This window comes from Quercus robur, chromosome 9 (assembly GCF_932294415.1).
Source record: "Quercus robur chromosome 9, dhQueRobu3.1, whole genome shotgun sequence".
Lineage (NCBI taxonomy): Eukaryota > Viridiplantae > Streptophyta > Magnoliopsida > Fagales > Fagaceae > Quercus > Quercus robur.
The window spans coordinates 41911210-41931382 of NC_065542.1; the positions used below are offsets into that span (position 1 = coordinate 41911210).

At 33.5% G+C, this 20173-nt stretch overlaps 1 protein-coding gene across 9 annotated transcripts in view; it reads right to left on the reverse strand.

The window, feature by feature from the left end:
* LOC126698451 (structural maintenance of chromosomes protein 1-like) overlaps positions 1-20173 on the reverse strand; it is a 28611-nt gene that overhangs the window by 6790 nt on the left and 1648 nt on the right. For 8 of the 9 annotated variants that reach the window (XR_007646471.1, XR_007646472.1, XR_007646473.1 and 5 more), the window contains exons 2-13: positions 18217-18453; positions 16604-16837; positions 15305-15543; positions 13858-14112; positions 13222-13492; positions 12475-12601; positions 12064-12171; positions 11869-11982; positions 11610-11749; positions 6955-7044; positions 6649-6857; positions 3715-3884 (exon numbers count right to left, since the gene is read on the reverse strand). Coding sequence is in view for 6 of the 9 variants with exons in the window: in XM_050395675.1 (XP_050251632.1) it covers positions 3715-3884; positions 6649-6857; positions 6955-7044; positions 11610-11749; positions 11869-11982; positions 12064-12171; positions 12475-12601; positions 13222-13492; positions 13858-14112; positions 15305-15543; positions 16604-16837; positions 18217-18453 (2194 nt within the window). In the remaining 3 variants the exon portion in view is untranslated. The remainder of the gene's footprint in view (positions 1-3714; positions 3885-6648; positions 6858-6954; positions 7045-11609; positions 11750-11868; positions 11983-12063; positions 12172-12474; positions 12602-13221; positions 13493-13857; positions 14113-15304; positions 15544-16603; positions 16838-18216; positions 18454-20173) is intronic. The other variant, XM_050395676.1, reaches the window with a different exon arrangement.

Below are 20173 nucleotides of genomic sequence, written 5' to 3' on the forward strand. Positions count from 1 at the left end.
TATCCAAACAAGGAAAGACACTCAACATGGAGCCTTCACACCCCAAACTCTTTTCCATGGAAAACTAGTAGAGCTAGATCCCCTTAGAGCACCATAAAAGGACTATGTGTCAAAATCCCCCTTCAACTTCAACCCCCACCTCATCCTATTTCTGTTAGTTATTTTCTGGTTACTCATTCTATTAGCATATTAATAAGGGTATTTGTGTATTATATCATAAACCCTAATATAAATATATTCTAAAGTGGAGGCTGACAGATTAATGCCCAAACCTTATTTTCTTCATTGTCGCTCTCTCCCTTATTTTCCCCTTCTTCTTAATTCTCTAACCTAAATTTCTATAGTTTACAATTTGACTTGGTATCAGAGCATCTGGATCCAACCCTAGAACCAATTAGAACACAAGAAGAAGGTTGTATCTGTTGACAGGAGGGCTGACATCAGAATCCATACAATGGCATCAGCACTAATGTCAGTGCTGACGTTAGCATCGGCAGGGTCACCAAATTCTGGCGAAGACACCATCTCATTGGAATCTCATGGTATTTATGGTGGTTTTTGCCAAAATTTTTGAAGCCATATAGGATGATTTTTCGATTTTCGAATTTTTTTTGTCAATATTGTCTCTGATTTTCCAATCTGCTTTGCTGGTGTTTTCTGTTGACTTGAATCGATTAGCCTTCTTCCATAAGGGCTGAATAGACTATAGAATAGCATATTTGATGTTGGTTGTAGGTCTCTTGTGGGTTTTGTAGTTTTTTTTTGTTCTTTTACTGTTTCTGCTGCCGAATTGTGCCCCTCCAGATTTTGCTATCTTGTGTCTGTTGTTTGGTGACTACTTTTTGGATTTGAGTATTGTTCTAGTTGCTTGGAGTGGGCTGTTGTGATGTTAGTTCTTTGGCTTGGTATTTCTGATCTCATTGGAGTTTTTTGACAATTTAATTTGAGCCTTTTTTTTATGGCTGAAGAAAATACCACCACTGTCATGGCAGAGAACAAATCGTCACTGATTAGAGATGATGATATGCCTAAATCCATTACTTCAAAAAGATTGAATGGTTTGAATTATTTAGCTTGGACACATGCAGTGAAAGTTTATTTGTGTGGGAAAAAGAAATTAAATTGACTGATTCAAAACCTAATGTGAAAGCTTCAAATTATGAAGATTGGATGAGTGAAGATTGAATTGTCATTGGATGGTTGTGGCATAGTATGGAACCTCACATTGCTACTACTGTTGAATTTTGTGATTCTTCGAAGAAGATTTGGGATTCTATTGCAGAATCTTTTTCCCATCAAAGCAATGTTTCTAGGGTGTATGAGATTTATGAGAAAATTTTCACTACTAGGCAATCTGGGAAACCACTGTCTGAGTACTACAGCACTCTTAAAAATTCATGGGAGCAGTTATTACGGTATTGGCCTCTTACCACTGATTTGGAACAACAGAAGCGATATTGGGAAGATTTTATGATTGCTTCTTTACTATCTAGTTTAGACTCTGATTTATGTGGATTCAAAGATCAGATTCTTGCTAGTGAGACCTTACCCAGTTACCCAATGCTGCTAATGCCTATTCTTGACTATTGCGCTCATCGTTAGGACAGAATTTCACTGTCACTTCTTTGGAGTCTTCAGCTTTACTCTCAAGTAGTGGGGGTCGTGGTAATTCTGGTGGTGGTTGTACTAGTGGTCGTGGTGACAGGAAGTGTGACCATTGTGGTGGTCTTAATCATACTGAACCTTATTGTTGGGTGAAGTATGGGAAGACGGATTATGCAAATCAGGTCGTTGATGGTGGTGTTCAGCCACAACCTAGTTCTGCTCCACTTGGGCATACAACTTCTAGGTCTGATTCTCGTGATGCACATACTACTCAGCTTAGCAAGCTTGTTCAACAGTTGCGCACTACTTCTGTTGCTACATTAGTTGATTTAGGTAATGTTGCATGAGTGGTTGGTGTTCCTACCCCTATGCAGATGTGTATTGTGACAATCAGGCTGCTATTTATATTGCTAGCAATCTTGTGTTCCATGAACATACCAAACATATTGAGGTTGATTGTCACTTCATTCAGGATTTATTGATAAAGAAACAGATTGTCACCCCCTTTGTTCGTTTGGATGATTAATTGGGTGATATTTTCACCAAGCCTTTCGCTAGTGCCTCCTTTCAACGACTATCTTTCAAGCTGGGCATGTCTAATCTATATGCTCCAACTTGAGGGGGAGTGTTCTTGCTCTATTAGCTTATTAATAAGGGTATTTGTGTAATGATCTTATAAACCCTAATATAAATATATTCTAAGGTGGAGGCTGTCAGACTAATGCCTAAACCTTATCTTCTTCACTGTCGCTCTCTCCCTTTATTTTCCCCTTCTTTTTTAATTCTCTAACCTAAATTTCTATAGTTTACAATTTAACTATTTCCATCCTCATTTGGTGGATTATGTGACGACAAGGTAAGAAAAAAGGTTCCCACCAACTCCATTTCCCAATCGTTAAAACCATGTTGGAACCGTAAATATATTCCATCTCATTTAAACTACAAACAGTTTACTGGCTTTGCAGTTGTAATGAGAAGAAGCAAAAGGCTGCTTCATCTCTTATTCTCACTTGTTAAGCAATAATCATTCCTTCTGTTTTCATATTTTTGCTTTTCCAATGCAGCTTTCAGAGGCAAGATACCCAGTTCTCTTTTTGCACATCATTATATGAAGTCTGAGGAAAGCTCAGACAACCAGCGTCATAAATCAGGTTTTCCCCCCTTACCATTCGTCTTGCAAGCACATCTGTTTTCCTACCCAGTTTCATAAATGGCTCAAACCTAAGATAATAAATTGTCAGATAGCTTGCACCCCCCATGTTTCTCTAACACCAACTCCAAAAGAACATTGAAACCAAAACTTAAAGAGACAAAGGGAAGAAGGTAACAGATAGCATGCATCAAAACTTAAATCAACTTGTCAGGCAATTCATCTCTAGTCGATTTCCATCATTGTCAGAGTATAACCATCAAATATTCAAGTTTCTATCACATGAGTGCTTCCTAATAAACACTAGAAATGCATGCAAAAAGAAGCCCTAGTCAAATAGTCCTTCAACAAAACTACTAAGACATAGTCAAAAAATAAATAAATACTAAGACATACATTCTGAAAATTAACTGCAATGCACAAAATCTTGCAAAGTTGATCCTTATGAAGCCCTGCACCAAAATGCCAAGCATTGCTCAACTGATCAAGCAATGGTGGCAGCCAGCAGCTGTGCCCTGACAACTTCTATATACAGCAGAGAAACTGTGCCTGCAACTGTAATTTTAGTTTCCAACTTCTTAATCTAAGCAACAATTTTCAGTGCTTTCTGGCATCATCTAAGACAGAACTTAACCCAAATGGAACCCTAGTTCCCACTTAAAATATGACACAGAAGAATTTCCAATTTAGCCTACCTTTGTGATAGACAGTCCCATATATCATGGACTATATTAGCCTGAATAACTTTTGTCAACAAATACCAAGAATCAAACACTAATTATAAAATAAACCCCAGCCAATTGACTCTCAACAAAAAATAGAAAAAAAGAAAAAAAAGAAAAGAAAAGAGAAGAATGTGTTACCATGGTCTCAGGACTTCAAGGCACGGAAACTTCAAGATTTATTTTATCAACAAAAACCTACGCTCTATATGGTAACATGTGGAAGCAAAGCCATACCTTGTACTTCTTTCTTATATCCAATGATCTCAGCACTAGCTTTGTCTGCAGTTGACTTGGCTTTATCCTCTCTATACTTAATCTGTACTAAATCATTTTTTAAAGCACTAATAGAAGATTCTAGCTCCTTAATTCGTGATTCCATGTCCCGATTTTGCTCATACTCCAACCTAATTAAAAAGAAAAGGCACTGGCGCATAAAATTTTGAACAAATGCCGAAGCGCTAAAAATAAGTACATTACAAGCAACTCATGTAATGAAGGAAAAAATTGGAACTTCCATCTGAGCATAAATATCCAATTAAAGAATAAACTTTATGTACTCATAGTAAATTGATGTATAAACAATGCATAAGCTTTGTAAACTTTTAACATTCTATAAGCAACAAGGAAATTAATGTAATGCTCCTATTGAAATGAAACAATTGAACATTTTGGGAAAAACATATTGGCATAGTCTTGGTATCGATATTGAAACAAAATAGCAGAACATTTATAAGTATCATCTATCGTACAAATTATAAAATGAGATCTTTGTATGATTAAATGACTGCTTTAGACAGTATACAACCATATCTTTATTGTATCTTCTGAATTTGAAACTGTAATTCCTTCAGAGTTGTATTATGAAATTACCTGTGCAATTGAGTTTTACTTTTCTATCAAATAAAGGTATTTTGTTTATAAAAAAAAGGAAACAATACGCACAACATAGTAGAAAAACAAGATAGGGCATCAAACACTTGAAAGAAATAAAATTTCATAACTCTATCATATTTCCTCTCACCTTCTCTCTTGAGTCAACAATGTTCTTTCAAAAAATAAATTTTTTTATTATGTATTTCTTTCTAAAAGTGAAATAAAATGGAAGGGTGACACAATGACAATTCTTTCTTTCTTTCTTTCTTTTTTTAAATGGCAAAGAGAGCCCACATAACCAATTAACTATTCATAGGGCAATAACCACAACTGACATATATTGATGTGGTTAAAAAAAAATTGAGAAAATGTACAACCCACATAATGGAGCATATGGAACAGATTCCATTTACCAAATGCAAATTATTGGACTGGCTTAATGTAAATTGCTTTATGTGTATGCACATATAATTCCTATTCTCAGCAACTTGGTTAAATATATCTACATTTGTTCTAATAGAAGACTCCCTTCCAGGCTTTACAATCATTGGATGTCCTGATGTCTCAACAAACTGACAAAAGATTTCTGATGCAGCACAAATTCTAGAATCAACAACAGAAAAAAAAAAAACAAAAAAAAAAAAGCATAGAATTCAGCACCTAGTGTTTCTAGGAGTCAGCACCAAGAGAGGTGGAAAGCCTAAGAATCAATGGTAGGGTTAGCTGGAGTCAGCCCCAGGCCATTGGAAAACTTCCAACTGAAATTTTATTCATCATAAACTTGTCTCCATAAAGTACAACACCATGCTTATATAGACTACTAAGACTAAAGTCTAAAACCTAATCCTAACTGACTTGGGCCAAAGTCCAATTATTGAACTATGAAAATAACCTTAACTCTAAGAAATTAAATAAAATACTAATAAACTAATTAGCTAATAAGAAATAAAATAAAATCCCGCAGACCAATAGTAAATCACAATTGACTTCTAAAATTAGAAAAAAATAAATTTAAGAATGAAATTGTCTTCGCTTTTCCCATGTCACTTTCACCTCCTCAAAGTGTAGTGATTGGCAAGAGTCCTCATGGATGAATCCCTCAAAATAATGTTGCTATGTCCACTCGTTGTACTTGATTTGGATTGGGTGCTGCAGCATAGCACCCTACTGCTCCTTGGTTATTTGGTCTAATCAGACTTTGTGTATTTTGCTGTCTTAGCCTTGGATTGGGTAATGTTGAATCGTCCCTTTCCCCCTGTTTTACTCGGTTTGGGTGGTCTGTTAAGGGTGGCAATCTGCGGCCCATGTCTGTTTGGTCTAATATGACCTATGTATTTGAAATAAAAGCTACTACTGATTCAACAAAAAAATATATATTAATGTTGCTAGGCCACTGAATTTCTAAAGAATGTCAAGAAGCCCCAGATCAAGAACCAAGGAGAAGAAACTTGTTTGTGAACTCACCCTTTACTTTACAGTTTCAAATGGGCAAACAACATTTGCTACTTCCAGCAGTTACTAAAGAAGCTTTCACTAACATATATAATCATAATATTGATGATAATGGTAGGCAACTGACACCTACTCCAAATGTCACTCAAATGGTAGGCAACTGATGATTTAGGTAAAGCAGCACGTTTGGTACGTAATAAATCCAAAGATGCTTTACCACGTGTTACAAGTGAAGAATGCAAGAAAACTCTTTTGCTTAGATCCTCACACGTAAACTTAACTGTTTTACAACAAGAATTGAAGATTCATCCCCACAGAAAATATTCACGGCACTAGCAAAAGCACTTAGAATTATAACAAAAGCAGTAACAAAAGCTCTTGCAATGGGGCCATGGATAATCAAAAATACAAATGTCATATAAGTTTCATGTTGACAGACTTTTCAAGTTCAGTACATACATTCAGCGAAGCATAAATTCAACAGGGCATGCACGAATGGAAACACACTTTTTTAAAAATTAATAAGCATAAACAAATGCACCAAGTACAAGGATGTATACTTAGTTACACCACAATTAAGCACTACAGCTACGAATGGAAACACACACACACAACACCTTTATATACATGTATTCACACACACACACACACACACACACACATATATATATATTACAAACACAGATTCCTGCATGAAAACATCCATGCATACATTTATATACAAACACAGATGCCTGCATGAAGACATCCATGCATAATCTACACCAATCGTCTTTATATAAAATATAAAATGGTATTACCAATTAATAAGTCAGACGAATTGACAGAGGAAAAAAAACATACTGGTATTTCAACTTTGACAGCTGGCTACTCAAGCTAAGCCTTTCTTCAGCCATATCTTGTGCAGCCTTTAGTTGGTTTTCTTCGTATTCATGTATGTTTGCCACCCCAACAGATTTACTAAATTCTTTGTAGATATGGTCAACAATTTCATTGATATCCTTCTCCCACCTATTAATTTGAATACTCCTTCTGTCAACAGCACTATTTGACTGCATGCAAAAAATAAATAAAAACCATTGTAATCAATTGTGTAAATAGCCATACAGCAATAAAATAAATGAAGGACGATCATTTTCATAATATTACGTTCTGCAGTTCAGAGTTTATGAGTTTGATTTCTTCTTCAATATTTTTCTTCTCCTGCAGCAATTTTTCAAGTTTGTCCTCAATGTTTCGCTGCAAAAATAAATAAATAAATTTAGATAATCAATTATAACACAAGGTGCTCTGATAGCAGAAGCAAAACCAAGAGTTACCAACGTAAGATGAGTAGCATAATAGTATCTACATGGCCAAAATGTTTTTCCACCAATGGTATTTGTTAAGCCACAGCCCATGGGGAATATTCTGGCAAGTGAAGAAAATTTTATTTTATATTAGTTTTGTTTACCTTTAGAAGTCAATTGTATTTATTTTTGGGTCATTGGATTTGGTTTTGTCCTATTAGCTAATGAGGTTATTAGTATTCTATTTAATTTCCTAAAGTTAAGGTTATTTTTGTAATTCAATAATTTTCTATTCCAACCAAACCTAGGTACTGATTCCTATGTTTATTTTTTTTCTGTTCTTATTGATTCTCAATAGATTTCCAAACCTATCATCCTTTTACATGAGAGAGAGAAAGAATTCAAGATTTTGGTACCTTAATATCATTTGATGACCTCTTACATCATGCAAATAGTTTCCTTTCACAAGTAAATTCACATCTCATTCTACCCCTAATCATCTAGCTTTTTAAGAAGTAAACCGTTCAAAAATTTGTGTGATGAAAAATCTAACTTGCCTATATGCTGCTCCTTGAACATTCCCTAATACTGCAATAGCAATTCTATAATTCATCCATCCTCTTAAATACTCATAGGCAATCCAATATCACCCTCCTTAGGGAATGCACCCAAGATAATTTAAAAACATATTATATCTTACAAGCAATGCAGAACATCTTCCGTATCCTAAATTCACTACAAGCCTCTTTATTTGTGAAGAATTTTAATTCTCAAACTTGCTAGAAAATATGGATCCTTTCAATTTTAGAGGCTCGATTTTATTTTTAGGTATTTGTCTAGCATACTTCCCAGGAACCTTGAATGTTAGCCTAGATAAAATTAAAAACCATCCTCCATAATTATTTAGATAAAATTCCAACATTATCTAGATAAAATTAGAAACCATCCTCCATAATTCTTTTGAAACAACTAGTTCTTTTGAAGTAAAACAATAGTTTTTGGCATCATATTACAAAATTTGACAAAGCCTAAAGAGGTGATACTGCTTGCTCGGACAATTTCCACAACTTGTTTGAAACAATTACACAATCAGTCATTTGAAACTCAACCTAAGCAGAACCCTAAGAGTCCATTTGGTTGGGGTGATTTCAGTGTTGGTAAAAGTGCACTTTAAGCATGCTCAAAGCGCAAAGCCGAGGCTTGCGCTGTTTACCTCAAAAGCTAGGCTCATTCAAAGAATCGAGCTTTTTCAAAAAGCTCGAGATGTGCTTTTTGGCGCTTTTTATATTTTTCAAAAAAATAAACTAAAACTAAATTAAAACTATAGGATTTTGACATAATTGATATGAGCCATTGATTGGGCATATTTTTAGTGTAACTTACTTATCAAAACAAAATATTTTGAGTGTGACTAGTCTTGAAACCCACAACCCAGAGTTTTAAATTCCATTCCGGATGGGTTATTGGAACGGAATATTTCGGTACCGATGTGTTCCGATGCACCATTTTGGGATTACGCACCGGATATATATATATATTAACCTAAGTGATTTAAATTAATTATCAAGTATAAAAATAAATTCCATATGGAATGTCTGGAATGACGTAATTATGAGATTGGTTACTAAAAAAATTTCAAATATGTTAGTATTTAGTAGAGCTAAGATGAGATTGGTTGTTTCTCAACAAAAAAGAAAAAGAAAAAAAAGATGAGATTGGTTATTTAAAAAAAATTAAATCTGGTATATTTGTAAATTATGATGTAGGGGCATTTGGAAAAATATGAACCTTCCTAGAAGGTTCCTCTTTAAACTTATTTGTACTTCACACATGACTTCACTCTTTTTGATGTCTCACTTTTCAACTTTTCAAATACTCTCCACTCACCAGATCTTCTTCTTCACCTCACCTCCTTTACTTTCTTCCATTCTCACGGTCGATCTTCTCATCATTCAGTTCTTTGTTTCCTTTTTTTTTTTCTTTTATCGTGCTTACTCTAATTTCTTGCTTCATCTTCTTCTTTGTTTATTTTTCCTCAATGAATGATCTCCTTCTTCATGTTACCAATTTTGTAGTGCTCTCTCTCTCTCTCTCTCTCTCTAAATTCCTGAGAATGAGGAAAAAGTACAAGATATTCAGCAATGTCTAATTCCGGTCTGCAATACTATTTTCGGCCGGAATGGCAAAATTTCACCCAAAACGCCGGTTTAATCCAGAACAGGCCGGAATTTGGGATGACACAGAACATGGGGGTCACCTGCACCAGTTTGTCCACCGAAACGAAAAATTCTGGCCATTCCAGCAAGAACAGAACGGAATTCAAAACTTTGCCACAACCTCCCAGTTCTTCTCTATTTTTATTTTTATTTTTTCATTATTTTTTCTCCTTGAATTAGTAACCCACCTTGCTTCTTCTTATTATTCTATTTTTTCCCTTTTGGAAATCTGCCTGGTACCAATTACCATATTGCTATGTCCTCATATTCTTAGCTCATTCATGAAGACTAATTCTTTTTTTTTTTTTATATGGGTATTAGAAGTTTTATTGATAAGAAAAATACAATGTGTTTACGATGAGTTTAAACGAATACAAATAAATCAAACATAGCAGACTAATTCTTATAGACTTATTAAGTGATTAAATTATTAACTAATATTACTAATTAGTCATAGGGCATCATGAATATTGGAGATTTAGGAAAGGATATTACATGGAAGTACTAATATCTAGCTTATCCAAAAACATAAAATGACTTGACTTGCAATTTTTGGGTTAAAATTGCAACAGTAGGGCTTATCTAAATGTTATATGAATTATATGATTTTTTTTTTTTCAATTTATATGATAATTTGATTGTTGAATTTCTCATTAATAATTTTTTTTTTTTTAAATGTGCGCTTCACTTCAATCAAGCCCACGATTGCGCTTTGCGCCTAAGATCCAAGAGGCCTTTGTGCTTAAGTGCGCCCCTCGCTTTTACCAACACTAGATGATTTTGGCAGGATGGAAAAAGGGAAGGAGAAAATGAACGTGTTTGGTTGGAGTGGGGGTTGTTTCTGCCCAGGCCCACATTTTTGGGAGGTTTAGTTATCTCCCTAATTGTGAGCTTACATGGGAAATTACCAATCTGCCCCTCTCCCCTCTCCCACCACATTTCTTTTTTCTTCTTTTTCAAGCTTAAACATTAGATTTTTTTTTGGGTGTAAACCTAAGAGTAAAATTTATACAAATACCATTTTCTATCATCTCACTTTTCTTTTCAATCAAACAAAAGAATTTTTCACCCCACCAAACACATATGAGGGAATATTTAAATCTTTTCTATCCCCTGCTTTTCAATCCTCACCATTTTCTATCCCCCATCCCCTGGCTAAACGACACCTAAACCTTAATCTTATTAAAGCACCTCAGATTATTATTATTATTTTAAAAGTACACAATGGAGGTAGTGGCGGTTAGAGGGTAGAAGAAGAGAACAATAAATACATGACAATGGGGATGTATGCACAAGTCAAATACTAGTTGCCACCCCATTAAAAAACTAAAAGGATGAAAAATCAGCAATTCAAATTAACTAGTAAGTTGCCAATGCGATGCACGGATAGTACTATAATGTTTTATATAAGATGGTTTTGAAGAATGTTGTACATATATTATAGCATAATTGTTATAGAACTTAGTTAGTAATAAGTTCATCATAAGAAGCAACAATTATAAATTGCACACATATATCCATTATAATTATTCAGTTCAAGTAATGAGCAATAAAAAAAAATTTAAAAACTGTGGAGGAATATTAAGACTAAAATTTGATATAGAATGTGTCTCTCTTTCCTTAATTCTAAAACAAAATACACTTATGACTTTCCTGCATCAACATCCCAAATACCCACAGTTAATCACAAACTTTACAAAACCCATTAGTAAACAACATCCAACTTCAACATCAAAATTGTAATTGTCGTTGTTACTCAATATAAAATACCTGATTGTAGCCAACTCACACGAGTTAGGATTAGATGGGACAACAATGTTTGCGCTAGGTAAGTGTTGTTGAAAGATTAAAGGTAAATGACATTGTTTTTGGTCAGTGTATTAGAAATGGGATGACATGAAAGGGTATGGTACGTGTATATAAAGGAGTAGAAGTGCAAGGGGTGAAAATGGTGAATTGAAATCCAAAGAGTTTTGTGTGTATGTGTGAGGGAGGAAAAGTCTTGATACATTGAACTGAAGGAAACAACGAATCTTTATTTATTTATTTTTTGTTAGAAAAGTTTTAAAACATTGAACCAAATGAAACATAAAGTCAATATTTAATTTGTTCTTATCTCTAATGTGGCACTTGAAAGTATATCAATTATTTTTGCAAAGAATGCACCACATGGCAAAACCTCATGATCTCGTAGAGATCTCTCCTTTTATATATATATTAATTAATGATTATACAAAACTAAATTGGTATCTAAGAAGAAAAATATATAAAACATAAATTAATCACTGAAAGTAAGTACCTTCTCAATGTCCGCATACTGAATCTTCCTTTCAAGTCCACTAATTTCCCCAGATGCTTCTGCCTCTTTTACCTGCATCTCTCTAATCGAACCAAGCTCTTCCAAATCCAACTCATACCGTTCCTTCAATCTCTGACATTCTACAGAAAAGCAACAGCAATGCTACAGCCAAAAGACTTGAAACAATGCAAAATGAAACAAATTTTGACTTTTTTATCATCACATGGTTTGACTTGAAATCAAAGCAAAAGAAATAAACCTTCAATCTTTTTATCATCCCATTGTTTTGACCTTGCTTCCATTTCACCACTTCTACCACCGGTCATGGTGCCAGATTTTGTGAGCAGAATTCCAGCTTTAGTTACAACTGATTCTATACAAATAAATATTTTAATAAAAAATCAATTTGATGATTTGGAACAGGTAAAGAATGGAAAAGATTAGTGATAATTACCTCTAAACCTCTCACCACTCCAGCATAGTACCTTAGCCTCATCAAGGTCATCACAAACAAGTGTGTTTCCAACAGCAAAAAGAATTGCCTTCTCCAAGACAGGATTAAATGTGTTGCGGTTAAGTTTACAATGAATTTTTTTATATCGATTTACTAACATATATTTCAAGATGAAATAAATGGACAATAGAGGCAACATACATAAGACAAAAAAAGCTGTAGTGATTATCATGAGTTAGAGAAGCAAAGAATCATTAGATAAATTGCAATGAGAAGTATCATAACCACCAAATTAGGATCAGTCTGTTATATATAAATCACCAGAAAGATGGATGCCAATAGGCAGTGCAGCACGCATTGAAATTATACTATCAGAATGTGTAGGAAAAGAGACAAGCTTTAGCAAAGGATATTGGATTACATCAAAGACCAACTTTGCAGTACCACCTAAGGTCCGCAATCTCTCAATGATTGGCTTTACATGAATTGACTGAAGAGGTATAAATGTCTGAGGAGGAAGCCTTTGTTCTTTCAAATACTGCATAGAAGCAAGAGAAATAGCTAGTAATCTTAATCAACTCAATTAAATCTATAATATTAAGTCAAGAAATCAATAACAGAATTAGTCTATAAAATCTCGTGCATTCAAACTATTATTGTACTAAACACGCTTTTGAATTCCCGAAAGAAAAGGCAAATTATAAAAGAATGTCATTATAAGGCAAAGGACTGAAAAAATATATAAATAAAACAAGGGCAGTGACAACTTTGAAGCCCAAAAACCCCCCACAAATGATTCCTTAAAAGATGCCATCCATAATTTGGAAAGGAGAACATCAGTCTCCTACATAAAACTAAAACCAAAGCTGAGTAAATAATTTCAGGAATATAAGCCCTTCACCTAACAAAATTTGCACCTCACATTGGAAAATAGGTTTAAAATAATTTTGGCATAATCATATAAGGGAGGGGAATTGAAAGGTACTGGTTTTCAATAGACCCAAGTGGTTGAATAGATATTATTTCTTGACTACCTTTACTATGTTTCACTTCAAATACATAAAATCCAGCAATGGAAGTATGATATTGATGTTTTCATGTCAATAATTCAAAAAATGCCCCAGAAAAAAACAGCAAGCTAGAAATCATGTTTAGTACCTTAATGCATTCTTTTCCTGTATTTTCATCCTCAACTACTACTGCATCCATAAATCTGCCCATAGCAACAGTAACAGCAAAATTATATTTTTCCTGTGTTGGCCTACAAAGATCTGTCATGCAACCATGGACTCCTTGAAACATGCGTTTGAGAGTCTCAACTACTTGAGACAGCCGGGCATCCCTTTCATTTTCATATCTATCAGCCTTTAAATCACGTAGCTGGTCTTCCGTTTCACTAAGAAGCTTCCTCAAATTTTCATATGTAGATCTGTAAGGAGGGAAAAAAGGACAATGGCATAATGTTCATGTTAGAAGTATGTGGTTAAATGATAAAATTTACTATATCCCAGCAGCTTAAGCTTTTGGGAGAATTGGTAATTTAACATCATATCAACGCAGGAGACCCTAAGTTCGATCTCTGACTCCTCCACTCTACCTCCCATTTAAAATTCCACAAGGGAGAATCAGTAATTTAGCAGTCCAAAGCATAAAAATGTCAGTAGAAAAACATCCAAACTACGGAAAACACAAGAGCAGACGGCAAAAAAAATACACTTGCCAGTGCCTAAGCAGGCAAGCACTCTGACCTTAGCAAAAGCATCAGTGAAAAAAATAAACCAACATGCTGCATACCTGTCAATTCGATGCTTCTCTTGCATTTCATGCAGTTGATTCTTCCGATATTTATGTTTTGCAGATGTATCAGAAACTATTTTCAGTCTTGTTCGCATCTGTTCATGCTGCAAATCCAGCTTATGTTTTCGATTTTTTAGCTGTTGAAGATTTTCTTCCATATTCTTTTGAGCTACAATATCAGCATGCTGTTGTCTATCCAGAACTTCTTTCTCATCTCTTTCCTTTCCAGTTTTCATCCTAGCATATTCCTTACTGCAATATCAGCATTCCAATAAAATTTAAAAAGTCTCTTCAAGAAAAGAACCCCTAAAAAACACGAACTCAAATCCTCAACTAACGAACAAACCAATCTAATCCAGCCCATTCTAAAGCCTATTCGGCACCTATAGAGAGAGGCGCTGTTGATAAAGGCTGCCAGAAAGCATTAGAAAGCAGATTTGAAAACCAATGCCCAATTTGAAAAGATTTTTTTTTTTTTAACATTTGAAAAATCAAAAAATTAAATGATATGACTTCAAAAAAAAAGGGAAAAATCACCATTAACATAAGGGGAGGCCAAAGATTCAGATTATGCAGCCACCAAGTTTTGGAGACCATGCATATGATGGCATCATCATTCAGATGCTGATGTCAGCAAAATATATATATATATATAAAGAGAGAGAGAGAGAGAGGGTAAGAAAAAAAGGTTTAGGGCTTAATTAATCAATCCCTTACCTTAGCACATATTTATATATATTAGGGTCATATGACAATGATACAAAAATACATTACGCTAATAGAAAATAACAAGAGTAACTATAACAATATATACCATAAATGTATGTTAATTAAGTCCATGCACACATGTAAAGCATGTTCCTCATACAGGCAAAAAATGTTTCAGTGTTGAGAATATGGATACTATTTGAGTTTGTTCAGCCTGAGAATATGTTGAATAAATCTTTTAAGATATACTTCTAAAAAAAAACACTTTTCTAAGATATGAATGAATCAAAAATCTTTTATTAAAAGAAAAAGTACTTTCAAATTCACTTGATTAATTTCCCAACTTAAAAAATAACTCTATATCTTCTCAAAAACAAAACAAAAAATATAAAATAACTCTATAACATATCAAAAATTCCATGAAGAAAAGGGTAGCTAGGAAAATAATGCAATCCTTCGCTAATAGTAAGGAAAAAAAGAACATTTTTTTGGCAATTACACACGCACCGATTGGGTCTTAAACCCACAACCACACCCACCACCATGCTCTTACAAGGGGAGAAAAATTCCATTTGAGCTAGAGCTTGAGTTCTCCCATAGATTATAATCCAGCTACCATTCAAGTAAAGAAATAGGCATTACCATCACAACAAACACATATTATCCGCAATATGAGTTTCTTTTATAAGTAAAATTATCCATAATATGATAAAAATTGGAAGCAAAGAATACTTACATTCGGAAATATTCCCTTAATTCGTTGTCATCTAACTTTAGTTTTTCCCCACCATCACAACCTTTTCCTTGTAAATCTTCTAGTTTTGCAGTAAGTTCCTGTATGCCATTCTTCAGTTCTTTTATATCATGATCATGTTCCCTTTTTTCTTCTCTTTTTCCATCAAGCTCCTTCTGAAGTTTCCCCGTTTTTGAATTTATGTGAGACATTTCTTCCTTCAATTTTAGAAGCTCAGGTTGCTGCAGATAGGAAAGGGACAGAACAAATTATCATAAATATTGAAAACCGAACTCCACATAACTTACCAAAGTGTAGCACATCACTAATCAGGCCACATATCAGAGATCGCACTAAATGCTCATTGGACATATGTTGCACATATATGCCACAGCATCAATAAAAACCCAAAGCAATGATATTAAAGACTTAGGCAATATTAACCAAATTATGCTTCATTATGTTCAACAAAGACCTACAAAGAAGGTATCCAATACAACAACTTCAACCTCTGCTCTCATCCATCAAATCTCCAATGAATCAGTGATGTGAAAGAAGTGGCATTTCATTTCACAAATTTCATTATCATATTTCACAAACAAAAGTTACAATGTTGACAACAAAGTTCAACCACCAATTTGTATTTCTACTTCCTGACTACAAACCATCCAACATACCAAGAAGATAAGAGCCAAAATTCACCTAAAGCATAACAGCAAACAATGTATTTGTTGGAAATTATAATTCACTTTCCATGTCATCAAAGAAAAAATCAAGATATTGATTGCCAAAAAAAATTATGGGATTGATTAATAAATTAAGGGATTGATTTAATGGGATTGAATTATTGAAATAATCAATGTGTAATTCAAATTCTAATTATCATTGACTTTTGTGTCAAATCCCCATTAGAGATATGGGTTCTATTGTAATGTAATACCAAGAAAAGTGAATGACAAAATCAGCCCACTGGGATCTTGTTCCATGGATGTAGACCACAAGTCCGAACCACGTAGACTCGTGTCCTCTCTCTTATCTTTTCTCTATCTTTTTTTTTTTTTGATAGGTAATCAAAGTTTTTTTAAGAAAAAGAGTACATTGTGTTTATGATAGTAAACCCACTGCACCCAAATACAAGCAAACAAATCACAGAGAAGAGTTAACAGAAATTAAGAAATCAGACAAGGAACAACTACACCTAAGCTATGTAAATAGACATTCTTATTACAATGTGCAAACACCTTGAACCCCCACCCCAAAATAAAAAAGAAAAGAAATGCCAGACAACATTGAGAAACTCACATTCTTGTCAAGTTTATTACTTCTCTCAGCAATCTTCTTTTCCAAGTGTGTAATCTCTTTGGAATATTTGGATTCTTCTTTCTTCTTTTTACCTGCTTCATGTTCAAACTTCTCTAGATCTTTTATAACATCTTCACAGCTTTTCATTTCGGCTTCAAGCTCCTTGGTCGTCTTTGCAATGTCATTTTCTATGTTGAACAGTTGCCATAAGAAGTGCTCTTTCTTCAAAGATTTCTGTGGGAAGTAAAAAGGATAATGAACTAATCCACCACATAAAACCATATAATAGATTCTAAGTTGGAAGATTCATTGAAGATTGAGCAAAACAATACATTACATAAAACACAATCTTTAAGCCACATGTTGAGGCCAAAGTCGCATTTGATAAAAGCCTATTTAGCTATGACTACAATACGTGTGTGTGTGTCTATGAAGGCATTCTTCACCAACTACTATATTGGCCGTGCATGTGTGCGTGTGTGTGCATATAGGGGAGAGAGAGAGAGTTTATTCACATTGCATATACAAACATTAAAATTTTATAGTAATATACCATTTTGGTCCCTAAACTTTACCAAAAGTTTGTTTTCATCCCTAAACTTTAAAAAGTTTGTTTTTCATCACTAAACTATTAAAAAGTTCGTTTTTCGTTCAATAACTATTGAAAATGTTTTACTTTCTGTACTTAAACATTACAAAAAGTTTGTTTTTCGTCTCTAAATTATTGAAAAAAGTTCTTTTTCCATCCCTATTTTTGTCTATAAAATATTTTAAAAAAACTCTTTAAAGTTTAAGGACGAAAAACAAAATTTTTGTAAAGTTTAGGGACCAAAATAGTATTTTACCCTATATATATATATATATATCCACAACGAAGACGACACTGAAAGTCAAGATTCATTCTCAATTCTCTTAGAACAGGTAAACTCTCAGCTGCCATTATGCATCCAGAAATCCATCTAAAGGAAGAGTATGAAACAGATAAACTCTCAGCTGCCATTATGCATCCAGAAAACCATCTAAAGGAAGAGTATGAAATTCTATCATTTTTATTAATCAAAAAAAGGATGAAATACTTAGAAAGCTTTTTCTAAAATGCTCTTTCCACATGTAAATAATACCTTGAGAACAAAATGAATATCCTCGTAACAGATTCTACAATTTTCACTCAAAGAAGATATTATGTCAGATTGTTTCAAATACAAAGAACTAACACGATTTAGTTGATTTCCAAAGGGTAGGTAATGGAACTTTCTTCCAAAAAGTACTTATTGAGAAAAGAAAGTACGCAGACAAAAAGGTGAATGGCATAAATTGTAACAAACAAAAAAAAATTATAATTAAATTTTGATTTTCAAAGAAATTTACTTTAAAAAATTTATTTAAAAAAAAAAAAAAAAAAAAAAAAAAAAACCAACAACGTTGATGCGCTTAGTGCTTCTTTAGAATGCACCAGAAAAGGCACACCAAAAAAATTACATGCTCAAGCTTGGAAGAATCAAGATTTGACTTGTGGGAACCTAGTCAAAATAGAAACCTATTTCTGCAAGTATTTTAAAAAGAAAATCAAAAGCTATGTATACAATCAACACATGAAAATTTGTGATGTGCACCAATAGCTCTTGCAAGCGTAGATGTTTCTTTGCTTCTTCTTTTTGTTCTTTCTTTTGCTTCCTCTCCATCACTAGTGTTCTTTTCTTCTGATAAGCAAGTGCTGATTGTTCTTCAGCCCCAGCTTTTTCTTCTTCACATTTCTCATACTCTCCCTTGAGTTCATCAGACCCAGATATCTGCTCAATAAGTGCAGTAAGTTCTTTGGGATTTTTGGATGCAATGGACTCCACATCACCCTACATAACAAATTCAATTGGTCCTTTGGAGTAAGCTCCAACTTCCAAAGAAATCAAATATCCAACCCATTTACTAGATGTGCAAAGACGAGTACCTAAAAGGTTCATCCAATCAAGTACTAATCTGGGGAAAAAAATGCATCAAGTAAGCACAAAGTAATATAGTGTTCGTACATTTTTCTGTAACAAAGTGACCCCTTAGACCATGTATTATTTCATCCAATCTACTACCAATCCCAGGGCCGAAAAAAGTCAAGTAAAAATGTAGACTATGTAGTAATTTAGTGTTATTACATATTTCTGTAACAGAGTGATCCCATTAGACCATGTCCTAAGACTAATATGACTATTTCTTTTATTCTGTCTCTCAGAAACACAATAATATGGTGCTCTTACATGTTTATACAACCACTGTGTCTCTTGCAGTGTATTTGGAGGAAGAGAAATGCTATTAGTATTGATGGAGTTCAGCTCTCAATAATTAAAAAATGGCTGTAGAAAAAGTCAAATTGTGATCTTTTTTTTCTTTTCTTTTTTTTAAAGTCAAATCATGATCTAATCAATTCTCCATTTTCTACATTAATGATTAGGTTAATTCTACATTTTCTTTTTTGGTAATCAATTCTCCATTTTCTAATCATCACGAAATTGTATACTATATATTATAAATCGCATCACACATTGTGGTTATGCAAAGTGGACACACTCCAATTTTTTTTTCTCCTCATTATACGTGTACTGTCCTTCTGTCCATTTATTTTACACACTTAAAGACCATACATCTTGACAAAAGAGTACTCAAATGAATCCTCGACATTTAAAAATATTACTCCGATTAAAATTCTATAGTCAAAAGTCTAGAAATTTTATTTAAATTTTGCATTATATTCATTTTAAATTATTTTAATAATCTACATGACATGCTTTCACTCATATGACATGCTTTCATCATGTGGTATACCATATACTATAAGCACATTCAAATTCTTTTGTTAAGTTATAAGCAAATTCAAATTATTATCATTCTTTACTCTAAGAAATTTATATACTATGATTAAAATTCAATTACCAAAGTTTCATGAAACTTATACGGAGTTTTTTTTTAAAGTTATTTTAATAAACTATTATAATTTTTAATTTTGATACAAATGGGGACGTACATGTGCTTTCACCCTATAATTTAAAGAAATTTTTGTTCCTTTATTTTAAACATAAATTTTAATTCTTCAATTTCAATTAGTTTACTGATACGGGATTCGTAAGAGGCAACACAAACATAACTGATATGATAAATGGAAATAGGCTGGATGAATATATTTTATATTTTCTGGTTTTATGGGATAAGAAAAACACTCAATAATTTAAAAGATACATAAGCTCACCACCAAAGTAAACCCAAAGGGATACAGATAACACCATCCAAAGGAATTTAATTAAGGATACAAAACTATTTTGGCTCACCACTCTATAGAATAAAGATTAACACCACCCAAGAGATACAAAAACCGACACTCGACGCCCAAAGGAATCCACACAAGGGATAAGAGATGATATAGAAGAAATCCATCTTCCGAAAAATACAAGGTTTTTTTAATTCTGAAAATACACTCTGAATTTAATTTGATTCAGCTAAAGGCTTTAATAAAGCTTGTAACAGCCCCCCAGCATAGGAAAAAGAAAATAATAATAAATACATTCACTTAACTTGACCAAAGTCAAA